The sequence below is a fragment of the Chroicocephalus ridibundus genome, chromosome 1, assembly GCF_963924245.1.
Source record: "Chroicocephalus ridibundus chromosome 1, bChrRid1.1, whole genome shotgun sequence".
Taxonomy (NCBI): domain Eukaryota; kingdom Metazoa; phylum Chordata; class Aves; order Charadriiformes; family Laridae; genus Chroicocephalus; species Chroicocephalus ridibundus.
Window position 1 is genome coordinate 190,171,500 of NC_086284.1, and position 14,794 is coordinate 190,186,293.

General features: G+C 36.8%; 1 protein-coding gene across 4 annotated transcripts in view; it reads right to left on the reverse strand.

The window, feature by feature from the left end:
- IMMP2L (inner mitochondrial membrane peptidase subunit 2) overlaps window positions 1–14,794 on the reverse strand; it is a 498,017-nt gene that overhangs the window by 92,165 nt on the left and 391,058 nt on the right. For 3 of the 4 annotated variants that reach the window (XM_063323174.1, XM_063323175.1, XM_063323176.1), the window contains exon 5: window positions 10,316–10,418. The exons of the other annotated variant lie outside the window; for it this stretch is intronic. In XM_063323174.1, coding sequence (XP_063179244.1) covers window positions 10,316–10,418 — 103 coding nt within the window. The remainder of the gene's footprint in view (window positions 1–10,315; window positions 10,419–14,794) is intronic. 4 annotated transcript variants of the gene reach the window in all.

Consider the following 14,794-nt stretch of genomic DNA (forward strand, 5'->3'; position numbering starts at 1 on the left):
GTTCTGCATCAAATGCAATTAAACATACCTTCTATAACTACATAAGAACAAATATTATAGTTATATAAATGGTACATAAGTAATACGTGTAAGAGGAAGCAGTATATGTTAACTAACTACACAGCAAGTGCCATGGAGTTATTGCTATTTCGTGCCACTACTAACATCAGTTTTTGTATCATATATAACTCTTTTCTAAATCTCAAGGTTTACAAGAGAAGAATTAAAACAATTGTACTGTTTCCTAGATCTGACATTGAGATGCAGTAGCTTTTAATTGAAACCAACATAAAATATCAAACCCTAATAAAAACTAATCTGCAGTGCCCAAATCCTCAGAGCAAGTAAATTAAAATACCTATATCCAACTTTAATTAAGTGGCATTGTCTCAAATCACAATGAAGGGAAAAGGAATATATTTCACACTTTATTTTGTATACATATTTACTCTTCTGTTAGTTGGCATTATTCCTCTCAGCAAATGTAACATTCGGTGGGATTTACTCTCAAGAATTATTCCTACTTGTCTCTACTGCAGTGAAAAGGAGAACAAATAACTTCAAAATTCTGCTATCAATCTGAACATTCCTCTAGACAACACCATTATTATATTCATCAGAAAACAATTTCTATACTTTTATAGTTTAATTTCTTTAAAAAAAAAACATAAATCTGTCCATTCTGTGCTATAAGTCAACACCTAGTTTGGAAACTGTTTTGATGGCTTTGATAACAATCAGAAACACAGTTATTGCCACAAAAAAAAGTTATGACTATTTAAAAATTTAAGATATTAGTGAAATAACTGTCATCCTAATGAACCACTAAAATCAGTAAAATAATGCAGTTTAAACTAGGGTGCTTTATTCATTAAGACTTGCAAAATAAGAGAGAGAAAAGAAACAAAGTAAACAAAATGGAGCACTATGAGTCATGCAGTCCCTCAACTTCAGTAACAAGTACTTGTAGACTTAAAATTATATATACACAGACATTGGCAAAATTAGGATCCTATTGATTTAGCTCTAGTTAAATATTTCTATTTGTTCCATAACACACCTCTAGAATTAGAAGTGCTGCTTCAAAAAAAAAAAAGACTGTGGTGTTAATATAGTAATATATTTGGCAGTCTGTTGAGGTCCCCACTGACTGGAAAAGGGGAAACACAATCCCCATTTTCAAAAAGGGAAAGAAGGAGGAACCAGGGAACTATAGGCCAGTCAGTCTCACCTCCGTGCCTGGTGAGATTATGGAGCAGATCTCCTGGAAGCACTGCTGAGGCAGAAGAATAACGAAGAGGTGATTGGGTACAATCAACACGGCTTCGCCAAGGGCAAATCGTGCCTGACAAACCTGATGGCCTTCTATGAGAAGGTCACAACATCAATAGACAAGGGGAGAGCAACTGACGTCATTTACCTGGACCTGAGCAAAGCCTTTGACGCTGTCCTGCATGACATCCTGGTCTCCAAGCTGATAAAATATGGCTTTGATGGATGGACAATTCAGTGGATAAAGAACTGGCTTGATGGCTGCACCCAAAGAGTGGCTGTCAATGGGTCCATGTCCAAGTGGAGGCCAGTGACAAGTGGAGTCCATCAAGGATGGGACCAGTCTTGTTTAACATCTTCATCAGCGACATGCACAGTGTCATTGAGTGCACCCTCAGCAAGTTTGCCGACGACACCAAGCTGTGTGGGGCGGCTGACACGCTGGAGGGAAGGGATGCCATCCAGAGGGACCTTGACAGGCTGGAGAGGTGGGCCCATGCCAACCTCATGAAGTTCAACAAGACCAAGCGCACAGTCCTCCATCTGGGTCAGGGCAATCCCAAGCACCGATATAGGCTGGGCAGAGACTGACTTGAGAGCAGCCCTGAAGAAAAGGACTTGGGGGTGCTGGTGGACGAGAAGCTCAACATGAGCCGTCAGTGTGCACTAGCAGCCCAGAAAGCCAATCGTATCCTGGGCTGCATCAGGAGAAGCATGGCCAGCAGGTCGTGGGAGGTGATTCTCCCCCTCTACTCCACTCTTGTGAGACCCCACCTGGAGTACTGCATCCAATTCTGGAGCCCCTACTACAAGAGAGATATGGACATGCTGGAACGTGTCCACAGAAGGGCCACGAGGATGATCAGAGGGCTGGAGCACCTCTCCTATGAGGACAAACTGAGGGAGTTGGGGTTGTTCAGTATGGAGAAAAGAAGGCTCCGAGGAGACCTTATAGTGGCCTACCAGTATCTTAAGGGGGCCAGCATTAAGCTGGAGAGGGACTTTTTAGGATGTCGGGTAATGATAGGACTAGAGGGAATGGATTAAAACTAGAGATGGGACGATTCAGACTGGACGTTAGGAAGAAGTTCTTCACCATGACGGTGGTGAGACACTGGAACAGGTTGCCCAGAGAGATGGTGGAAGCCCCATCCCTGGAAGTTTTTAAGGCCAGGCTGGATGGGGCTTTGAGCAACCTGGTCTAGTGGGAGGTGTCCCTGCCCATGGCAGGCGTGTTGGAACTAGATGATCTTTAAGGTCCCTTCCAACCGTAACAATTCTACCATTCTATGATTCGATGATTTGAGGAAAACACTTCTTTTCTGCCCAGACTGAACTTTAAATATGGCCAAGTTAGGAAGATTCATGCTACCTCGTATACTTTCCAAACTATTCCTTTTAGAAGAGAGGGAATAGAGATAAAGGTTTGCAAAAAAACATTTGCACAATCTGAAATGAAATTTGATACACTTTGTGATCCTCTGAGAGAATGCAACAATAGAAAAGTGGTACTACAGTAGATAAATTTATCATTTTTCTACTCGATAAATGTGTCTCTGGCAACGTTAACACATAAGACAGCAAACTGACAAAATTTTGCTGTCCTATGTCCTAAATAGGACAGTTTACTGGCAAAATAAAAATTGCCTTCATAAATGCACAGAATCATATGGGTAGGAAGGGACATCTGGAGGTCATCTGGTCCGACCTCCAACTTGGAGCAGGGCCAACTCAGGTTGCTCAGGGCCTTGTCCAGTCAGATTCTTTTACTCTCTCCAAGAATGGAGATCTCACAAACTTTCTGGATAATAATAACAGGCAGATAATAATTTCCTATCATTCTGAAAAGTAAAATTTAGAACTTTATTTTGGTAATCAGTGACTCAGTTTTGACAATGTTCCATGTCCAAGGAAGTAAAAATAGAAAGAAATACGAACATTTAATGGATTTTTAAATTATGTCTTTGCAAGTCTTAACATGAATGCCAGGATGAATCAGAATTCCCTATACATCCATAAAAAAGTCAGAAAAGATTCCTTTGTTCCTTGTTTCCATTATAATTTATGAGATTCTATATAGAGAATATAATACTATAATTTCTGTAGAGTGGTTATCCTGTATATGGGTATTTCAAGCTTTTACTTGAGAGAAATAGAATTGTAAGGAAAGGTATACAGCATTCAGTAAATGATTATATTTGAATGCAGAGCAGTTCAAAGTAGTTAATTACAAATGACGGTGTGAACCTGACAGCTCTCTGATCTCTTCTAATATTTCATTAAATCAATCTAACATTGTTTCAACTTTTATTATTCCTGATTTATGTCAATGTAAGTGATGTCAAAAACAGGTGTAGGATGTTCAGCCTCCCATTCTTTCCAATGTGGTTGGAAATATGCACCAAATATTTGGATTAATAATTTATTGTGCTTGAGTGCGTAATATAAAACCTGTTCCATAAGCAGGATGACTGAAGCTTTATTAATGCTAAATAACAGTAACACTTCCAAGTACAATAATAGAGAATATTAGCTAGAATGCAGAAAATTTTTAAGATTTGACATACCTAAGACAAAAAAAACCCCAAATTTTCTGCTCCTTTACAAGTCCTTATGAGCATTCCATTGCTAAGAAGTAGAGTAGACTTACTTGAGAGCTTTTAGTCACATGATGATAGACAGGCTGCTTTAAAGATTAATTTTTATGCATTGGTTTAGACTACAGTCAGGCTAAATGTTTTACTTTCCAAGAGAATTAGGACAGCCATAGAGGACTTTTTATTCCCTATACTGCAAATTCAGTTAGTCATGATAATTTAATGGACAGTGAGGCCACACAATCTTATTATCGAGACTCCCCTTCAGCAGCTCCTGGAGTGAATTGTCGTTCTCAATAGACAAGCTACCATCCCAATTTGCATCTCACATATAATATTCTCTCAAAAGGGACAAGCATATTTACCCTTCGAGGTTTATTTATCAACAGTCATAACACATAATATCCTATCCGTTTTATTCATCATAGACTTTTACAAGTTCAAACTGTGCATGCATGCTATTTACTACTAGTAACTTCATGCTCCATATACAAAGGTTTTTTTCTGATTGTAAACAATTTTACCTATTTCATTTCTGCCAGTGGCCAGGGGTAAATATTATCGAATGTCACTGATTGCATATTTGCATTATACATCCTGTTTAATCACAGTTTCATTTCTTCTTTAATACCCAAGAAAGAAGTAGAAATGTCACTGATCCCATAAGAGTCGTGCTACTCTCCAAGGCTACATTTATACAACAGAGTACAGGTGCAAGTACTGGTCACACAAAAAGAAAGCAGAAGAACCTGCAACACTAGCTAGAAAACTGAGGCATCCAAGTCCCCAGGTTTCACTGACTACATTTTCATCACTGTTATCCTCACGTTAACTTTATGTGTGTAAGCACAGATAGGTGTTTTTTTACTGAAATCACACTTTTGTTTTGCAACGCTTGACCGCCTCCTCTTGACTTCGGCCTAAACTAAGAAAAATAGGGTTGCTATTGAAGCTATTTGTCTTAAGCCTCTCCAAATGGCTGGTTGGAGTATGGGGACACAAACGGGGTCACTCGGTATTTCGAGACCTGGCAGAATTCTCTGTGGAAAGAGTGGGCCCTGCCTACATACCTTACTGTGCAATTTTGTCACGATGCTGCTCAGCACACTGCTGGGAGCCGTTAAAGTTTTCCCACCTTTTGCCTTAGAGGCTGCTCCATTTCAGGGGAATATGCGATTCTTGCACTAGTTTATAGCTCAGAAATGAAAGCTTCAGCAGATGGCAAGATCATCACCAAGATGATGGGCACTTGTAGGACATGTGGCATTTTTTGTTTGCTATTACGCAAGTAATCCAGAATTGCAGAAAGATATCTGCGTCTTCCTCCAACTGTCCTCTGAACCTCTCTTGGAAGAAGACAGAACATATAAAGTAGGGCTGTTCTCATAGTCTGCAGAACTCTTGGTTCAAATATTTCCTTTACCAGCAAACACACATTGAGCTTCACTGAAAGTGTCTTATTTCAGTTCACCTTACTGTCTAATGAATTTTTCATATTTTCTGGTTCTGACCACTTGTATTCACTAACAGTAGTTACAGAGAGAAATACTGGACCAGTTTAAGAAAGTAATTATAATAGACCACATTCCACTACTGTTATTAATTGAATTTGCCCATTGAGGGTTAACAGTTAAGCGATTTCTGTCTTATATCTGAGAGAGATGATGGTAGCCTTTGAAAAGCAAAATATTCACTTATTTTGAACGTCATTCTAGCCTATAGAGTTTTCTAGTCACAGTCTACCAGTTTGGGCTGCTGAAAGAAAAGATAGTTAAACAGATAAGAATGCTTTCAGACAGTTTATTGCATGAATTTTCAGTACAGAATTGCTTACATGGACAATCATAAATGCTAACTGAAAGCCATTTATTCATTTGAAGCTTATGAATGTAAAACTTCTGTTAAACAAAAAGTCAGGCTCGGGTTCAACAGGATTTAGTTTTGAGATTAAACACATTAAAAGATAGATGCATTTTTAATAAAAGGACTAGGATAGGGACCTGGTTGAGCCAAAACCCATGTTTTATGACAAGGTACTCACCCTACCTGTGTCTCAGGTTTCCCAGGAAGATAAGGAAGATAATAGCCTTTTTGCCCTTACACTGGATTGTGAAGCTTAACTCATAGTCTTATCCAAAGCCATTAAAGCCAATAGAAATCTCTCATTGACTTTAATGAGCTTTTGTTCAGGTCCTTTACAAGACAGCTGAAAGACTGCAACTGACTTCAAGCCCTAATTTTATAAAGGTCTTTCATATCCTGTGGTTGGAGGCATTTGGAAACACAGAAATGTAGTAATAGAAGTATTATATTTACCAAACAAATCCTCAGAAGATAAAATTGAATATTTTTTTTTTTTTTTAAACTCTGAGAGCGCTATTCAGTGCATGTGTATATACACATTCCTGTACATCCAGGAACGTATATGTATCAGTTATTGCATGCACTTATTAATGACTGTTCCTCAGATACCCTTACATGTTGGTTGCATAATCATCTCTGCACTGCTGGATGCCAACTCTACACATTTGATCTGGGCCAAGTACAATTTATAATGACTTTTCCCTTGATTTAGCCAGAGCATCAGAACCAGAATATAAATTGTCGCTTTATTTTTAAGCTAGCATTGTCCTGGTTGTGTAAACAAAGACAATAAGTGATCTGGCATAAAGTTAACCATCAAGTTAAACCTTCAAAATCTTTAAGAACTTTAAAGCAGCAGAGTTTTATACCTGATCAATTCTTTATAATGTGTGTCCTGCATTTCTGAGCTAAGAAAGAAGAATTGCCAGGAACAGTAATGTTAGCTTTCCTCTGCTGTCAAACTACATAGCAAACAGGCCCCCCCAAAACAGGAAAATTACCAGAATTGAAAACAAAAGGGGAAACTTTAAAAAGTGACATCATAATTATATAAGCTTTTCATTATTATATTCCTGTAGTATGCCAATTAAAGAATGGTAAGCTAATATTGTAAAAGCTTGACTTCATTCTATAAGAATTTGAAAACAATAACAGCTAATTGAGTAGAAATCTCTATTCTAGCCCAGGTAATTGAAATGAATTTCCAGCGATATATAAATTTTTATCCCCTTAAGTAATAGCAAAAAGATGCAAGTTCTCTGAATATTTATTGGCTTCTATTCAAAACAGCTATTTTCAGCATTATGAATGGCTGACACGACGTATTTCCAAACCTGAAACACATCAGTATCAAAGCAATAGTTTTATATAACACCAGCCATTCTGTATTTCACAAAGCCTTTTTTTTTTTTTAAAGACAACGTACTATAACCATACGCTACTTAATTTAGTCCAATACTTTGGAAAGGTAAGTAATATTTAAGATTTGATCATATAAAGAATTAACAGCATTTCTAATTCAGTGCTACCCACAAATGTTCTGTTATTTTTGTAATATGAGTTAAGGTATTAATTTTATTCAAAGACACGACTAAGCAGCAAGGAAATATTAAACCTTTACAAAATTTAGTTAAAGCATTTTCATTTTATTTACACACTTCAGGAAAATGTCTCTCTGTGCCTTAACATTCTAATTTCAGTCCTATAAAAACCATGCAATAACAAGAGATAATATAATTTATTTTATAATATTTTTATGAACTAAGCAAAGATAATCTAATCTGCCAATGTTTTACATTTTAGAAATTCATCTCTCTCCAAAGGTGCATCTAATTTAGAACTTGATTGGTATCAGGGTTTTTGCTTTATCAACCTAACCCATTAGGCCATTACACATATTGTTATTCTCCAAGAGAAAAAATTATTCCAACATCTGTTCTCAATCTGTTTTTCCGTAATTTCCTTTTATGCCCCATGTAACTCATTAAGCTCATCTACAAAGCATTACTGTGTCTGACTGGCTACACTATATAAGCCTTTCTACTGTAAGACTGCATGAATATTAAAAAAAATGGAAACCTACTACATAATCCACTTTAAAAATACACTATTTTTACCAAATCTTTTGATCCAAGAAAATATATCTGATTTCACAAATCAGAATTGTGACACACGTAACATTTACCCTAATCTCTTAAGTGACGTAATTCTAACAAAATGAGAAAAATGGGTTCACATCTTACCATTGTGCAGTCTCTTCCTTATGACTGCTGCAGTCTTATGAGACAAAAAGTGTTTAAGTTAAAAAGAATGGTTTGAAGAGAGTGATTTTAACATTTTAATTCACTTGTGCAAGTGATCTCAAGAGTATAGCCAACAGAGGGATAGAAAGCATCCTAGTAACCTAAAATCTAACACTTAGAATGGAAAAGAACCTGGAGTCCAGCGTGTCGTTCTAAATACACTTCCCATTTTCTTCTGCCCCCTTTTGCCGGTATTCAACGATTGCTACTCTAATTTAATTCCAGAGGAAAATACCTATTTACACTTGACCTGCCCATAATGTCATTCTTCCTGCAGAAGCACGAACTCACTGTCAAAAACTTACTAGCTCCCAAAAGATGCCACTTCTGTGAGAAAAGCGACATACTACCCGATGTTAGCTAGCAGCTGATGACTAATGTGAGGTCAAAGCCTAGTGAAAGCGATTTTCTAATATTTATAAACATCAGTGAATTGAGTAAAAAATTGAGGGTATTTAGATTTACCCCAACGTGCTATCTTGTATGAAAGCTGCACAGTGCCAACCTTGAGGATTTTACCTTGTATTATTTCTGTGTGAGCTGCTGTAAATCTGAAACCAATGGCAAACTGCTGAAGTTTCCTTATGCTCTGAGTCTCCATTGGCAATATATTTGTAAGTGAAAAGAAGATTAGTGGCTTTATGACTAAGATTTATCTTGGGAACAGAGAGCGAGAGAGACAAGGAAAGGCCTTCTAAGAGAGAAAAGAGATACCTGCACAGGACAGACTGAATTAAATCCTGCTGGAAATAACCTCCAAAACCAGATGTTAGGAATCTTAGAAGACAGTAGCAGGAAAATAATAGTGAAAAACAGCAAGAAATACAAGCACAAATAAAAGTGATACAAAGCAAAGAAAAATGACATCGCATACTCCAAACCAGACAATAGGCTTTTTTTGCATTTTTTCCTGAGAATAAATTATTTCAAGTTAATAATTGGGCTAAACTTCCAGAAGCCAGAAAAAATCGTAAGGTCCTTGCTGTCGTTGATTCAATTAGAGCCAGTGGGGCAACTTCTATGTGAAATAGGTATGAAATGCACAAGGGTGGAGAAATCTAGCCTTGACAACTTCCCTGTGACAACCAGTGTTTTTTTTATAATATTAGAAGAGCATTCTCTCTTAAAGACAGATGTCAAAAAACTGTATATGGAATAGAGCAAAAAGGATTTGTATTTCCACAGCAGGATGCACAGCTTATGCAATTATTTCCTGCATGCTAGATTAAGTTAAAACAAGAACAGGAATCCACACAAAGTGTTACAACACCAAAACCAAACCAAAACTGGAGTGCAGAGAAAGAGTTTATTGTCTTCCTGATGAACAGATGCACACTTTTACCAGTCAAGAAACAGATGTTCCAGGTTATGTTTTGTCATTATTCAATATGACAACGGCCCTTTATAAAGAAAATTTAAATATTTGTTTTTGGGAAAGTTTTGAAATATCCCTACTGTCCTCCACACACGTTAACACTTACTAAGCACAGTTATGCCTTCCTAATTCGTTATCGCAGCACTGGCTCTAAAGCAAGACCGAGCTCCTGGGAGGGAACCATTCCAAATTACATCAGCTGGCAACTTGTCCTCAGGGAGCATCTGTCAGCTACAGGGGGCTGGCTTGCCCTCTGGCTACTTCTGTGGTACATCCCTCCAAATTTAAAATCTCCACCACTTCTCCTTCCATGTGGGAGAATTAAAAAGAGTCATTTTGTAGTAGTTAAGAGCAAACTCAATCTCTGCTGACCAAGATATTTTGTAAAATCGAATAATTCTTACAAAAATAATAAAAACACAATCACAATCAATTCATACTTGCTGTGTTGCACAAATGACTTAGGATACCCATGCTTCTTTTCAGTTGCAAAGTGCAAATGATACACCGTGAATTGACTGGAGAAGAGAAGGCTCCGAGGAGACCTTATAGCGGCCTTCCAGTACCTAAAGGGGGCCTACAAGAAGGATGGGGAGGGGCTCTTTATCAGGGAGTGTAATGATAGGACACGGGGTAACAGCCTCAAACTGAAAGAGGGTAGATTTAGATTGGATATCTGGAAGAAATTCTTTACTGTAAGGGTAGTGAGACACTGGAACAGGCTGCCCAGGGAAGCTGTGGATGCCCCATCCCTGGAAGTGTTCAAGGCCAGGCTGGATGGGGCTTTGAGCAGCCTGGTCTAGTGGGAGGTGTCCCTGACCACGGCAGGGGGTTGGAACTAGATGATCTTTAAGGTCCTTTCCAACCCAAACCATTCTGTGATTCTGTGATTCTGTGTGACTTACCGGGCCAAAAGCATTGCTGTCAAAGCTGTGTCCATGGTGATCACCTTCCACCCAAATATGCCCATGTGGAACTTTCACATACTTCTTTTTGTATCCAATGGTTCTAAAAAGAATTGCAAAAATAGCTAATCAATTTAAAAAAAAAATCTACAATGTTTTGTTAGGAAAATTCATACATTTATTGTTTTGGAATTTGACCTTGCATACCATCCAACAGTTGGTTAAAAAAACCTGCACTGAAATCCTTTAGACTTCAAGAGGCTACTCAAGTGAAAATACATAACAATTTTGTCCAAGTTAGTTGCACTATCCGGACCTATTTACTATGTTATGATGGCACAAATCACATGACAACAGTGAACAAGAGACATTTTAGTTAAAGAAAATTAAGGGATTCTTATTTCCATCTCTGTAGTAACAATTCTTTGAACCATCAGATTTTATCTTGAGTAAATGCCAGTGGATGTAAACGCAGGTATACGCAATCACATTTTTCTTCAGGGGTAGTGTTAGGTACTCATCAAAAATAGCCTGGCATATCTGAACTGGCCTCAGATTCAGAGCTTGGATTCCTGTAATGCTTATGTCCTGGGGATAGTATTTCTTCAGCTGTAACAAGCTAAAGAGGATAAACTTAAAGGAAGCCCCTAAGAGAGGGCCAAGTGCTGCAAAAAATGACATTGATGATTCAAGCCATTCTCCACAGAAATTCATGCTGACGCGGTGCCTCAGCATGCCCTGATATTTCAAAAATTACAAACTACAGATGAGCCCTAAAGCTGAGGTGCAGAGTATGCAGAATTCCTGTATTTAGTTCCCGAGTAGCTGTCATTTTCACAATTCCAGTCTGCCTTCTACTGTATACTTTTGCTTTCTTTCAGATGGGATCTGTTATTCTGCAGTCATTCATGCAGGGAGGTGATTTTACCATGCGCGACAAATTACTACCATGATGAAGAATTTACAGACGGGACTACAGATAGCGATACCTCTTATTTTGTTTTGGATAAACAAGTCTGTCCATAGACAAAAAGAGACTTTTGATCTATCTTGTTGCCTCCAGCTGCTCATCACTTTTCAGCGTCTGAAAGACATGCCCCCAAAGCAGGAGGCAGAAGGAGCATACTCTAAAACTAAAGAAAATCAACTGAAGAGAGAAAATCACCTTCACCAGAAGTTTCAGATGAACCGTGCAACAGCACTGATCTGGGATGTTCACAAGTCAAAATGAGAAAACTGGTTTTGGTGAGGTTTGTTTGGATTGAGGGGCTTGTGGATGTGAGGAGATTATAAGGACAAGATAATGAATAATCTGGACACCATGAAATATTAGATGAATAAGGAATCCTGAAAAGTGCATTTTATTAACTTTATTTTGTTTTTTTAGTCAAATAAAAATAATAATTATTTACTTTGCAAGTCACAAAATCCAACCAGTGCTTTTTCAAGCAGCTTCTGGGGCAGATGAAAGGATGAGGGTGCAAGAAGTATATTCTAATGGAAGTTCTACTTGTGCTTTCATTGGAAGCTGAAAAAATAATAGCCTATTTATAGAGAAAAAAAGACTCTGATTTGCATCTTTCTTTATAACAGTTTCATATTACACAGTTTTCAAGACTGAAACATTCGAAACAAAAATACAAAACTGCCTTGAGTTGGTAAATCTATGATTTCTTAAACACAAAGAGTAGTTCTGTAATAATTTAATTATGTTAAAAGAACATTTTATTACTATGTAATTCCTTCTTTTTTTTTTTAAAGAAATATGGCATAGTTTGGACAATAAAATTATTTATGTTTTGAGATTCCATAATGCTTTGTCTCACTGATAATTTCTTTTATAAAGCGCCGTATGAGACTATATTTTACTAGAAACATGTTTTAAGATACAGGTTCAGAGAAGTTGTCCATTAATTCTGTTCTGTCTGATTAGACACTCTGAAATTTATTTAATTAATATCTTCCATCAGTGATAAAGGCAAACAATAGCTCAAAAAATATTTAATTTTCTCTTCCATTCATCTTCCTGAATATAGAAGAGTAGATTGTCATAAAGTTTTGTACCTTTACAAACTCTATGCACAAGACTGAATTTCACCCAGAAGGGTGAAAGGATTTGAAAGTTAATTCTGCTGACATGTTTACTTCATAAATGTCAGGAAAATAATATGGCAAATGCCAGTCAGTGACTTCATCTCAGACCAGACGCAATCTCATACCCCCAAATAATCGCCTCCTTTATTATGATTAGGAAATCACTAACAGGAAGGGGGGGTGGGGTGGGGGGGGAAGCTTTTGCAATAAGTACTTAGAAACAAACATGAAAATAATTTGGTGTGCACAGACAGGTTTGGCAGTGGTTTGCAGAGACACTGTGAAAATACAAAGGCTTAACACAGGTTTATAGTGTGTTCTTTAAGGCCTAAAGCAAAAAGAAAAAGATTATAGATTGCAGTAATTATCATTGGTTCTTTTTATTATTTCTACAACATAGGAGAATACATATATGTCATAAACCAGAAAAAATTGCTACAATTATGCAAAAAAAAAAAAAAGGTCTTTTACAGTGATCAAAGGAGAATCATGTACAAATTCTCCTATTGAAAAAATCAGATGATTGTACACAAGAAGTTTTTACTTAGAGGAAATAGAATTAAAATTGATGATATTAATAAATGTATTAAGGGAATAAGGGAGAGAAAAAGAAATGGAAAAGAAACAGAAGTAGCACTTCTAATTATCTACTTTAGTAGATAGGACTGATAATGCATGGATAAATCCCCCTGTAAACTCAGTAGAAAAATGTAATACCTTTTACCATTTCATGTATGAGGTATATAAATCACCAGATTTTTCCCACATGTAGGTCCAATAGGAAAAAAATAAAGTTGTATTCTAAACAATAAGTACCTATATATCTGTGAACAAAAAGGAAGCAAGAAAATCCATTTTTCTAAGACAATTCCTTCAAAATGTTAGTGTAGTATTTACATAGGGCAGTTACCTAGGGGCGTAGCATCGACTTTAGCAAATGTCCTGCAAAAACTGTCCTGGGGAATGCAGGTGAAATTTGAAAACAAAGTTTTACTTGAGGTTTTCGCTGCATTAATTAGTAACAAATTGCAGCAATAAGGTCATGTTACAGTAAATTGGATCATCCATTACTTAATATCGTTTTTAATTTTCAAGATAATTTCATTGTTGAATTACTCCACAACAGATCAATAAACCATGCATGCAAGCAAACCAGGCTACAGGCTTCAGAAAGCCATATTCGGTTAATGACAGTAGGTTATTTTTAATTACTGTTGCAATGGCTATGTAGACTTTTTTTAAAAACAACAAAACCCAAACTTGTCGTTTCCTCTCCTATGAAGAAATCACAAATTGCTTCATAACCAAAATTAGTCAGTAACACTGCCCCTCTCCGACATGAATCTTGCAGAAATTAAACACTTTAATCTCTGGGCTAAATTGCAAGATGAGACCACGTGTGTGTGCTACATTGGCAATAATGGCTCTTGCTCTAAATGTACAAAGTACCATCCATTCATTACACTAGCTAACCATTTTAGCTAGACATGCTGTAAGAAACTGCTACCTGTCCTTTTGTGCAATCCTACAAGGCCAAATCACTAACACAAATTGTACAACAAAATTCTGAGAAGAAGGAGAGCCCTTAGAGATAGCTTTGCAGGCAACTAGCATCCACTTTTCAGATTCAGGACTGTGTAAATGCATAACAATTATAAGTGTAATGGTCAATATTTCTGTGAAAAATTAACACGATACGAAGTGAAAAATTACTTTCGAATGCTTCTATCATTCTTCAACAACAACAACAACAAAACCTAAAGTCCTCAAGCCAAATATCAACTAAAAGCAAAATCAGCTCATCAGGAATTTTACACCAACTCCTGTGAGAGGCGTGTGCTACAAAAGAAATGCAGTCAATAATGTACTACACATTTTGAAAGTAATGTAAAAACTCATTTTGCTCTCTTAGTTGAGTATTCTTAATCTCATTTCTCTGACTTCGCCTGTAATCTTGACCTCTTTGTTAGCTCTCACACATGAAGTATTTAATTAAATTTAGAAGAGTCTGAATGAATTCTTAGGAGAACAATTGGTGTAAGTAATAATTAACTTAGTATTTGTTAATTTCATATCCAGTTCATTAGCATGGGTTTTAATTACTGAACAATCTTTTAAATTTCAGAAAGCCTCTACTTATAAAAAGTAGTGTTTCCCTTTCTGAAGTCTACTATCTTCAAAATAAAAATAAAAAAGACTGTTTAACACCTCATAGCCCTCCCATTTTAAAGGTTTTCTTTAGGAATAGCAGAAGTAAAGATACTAAAATACTCAGATTTTGATACATAGTATACAGGCATCCAAAAAAAACCATAGTGGTGTGTGCAAAAAAAATACTTCAGGTTTTACTAAAATCTTTGACAGGTTAGTAATAACCGCCTGTGC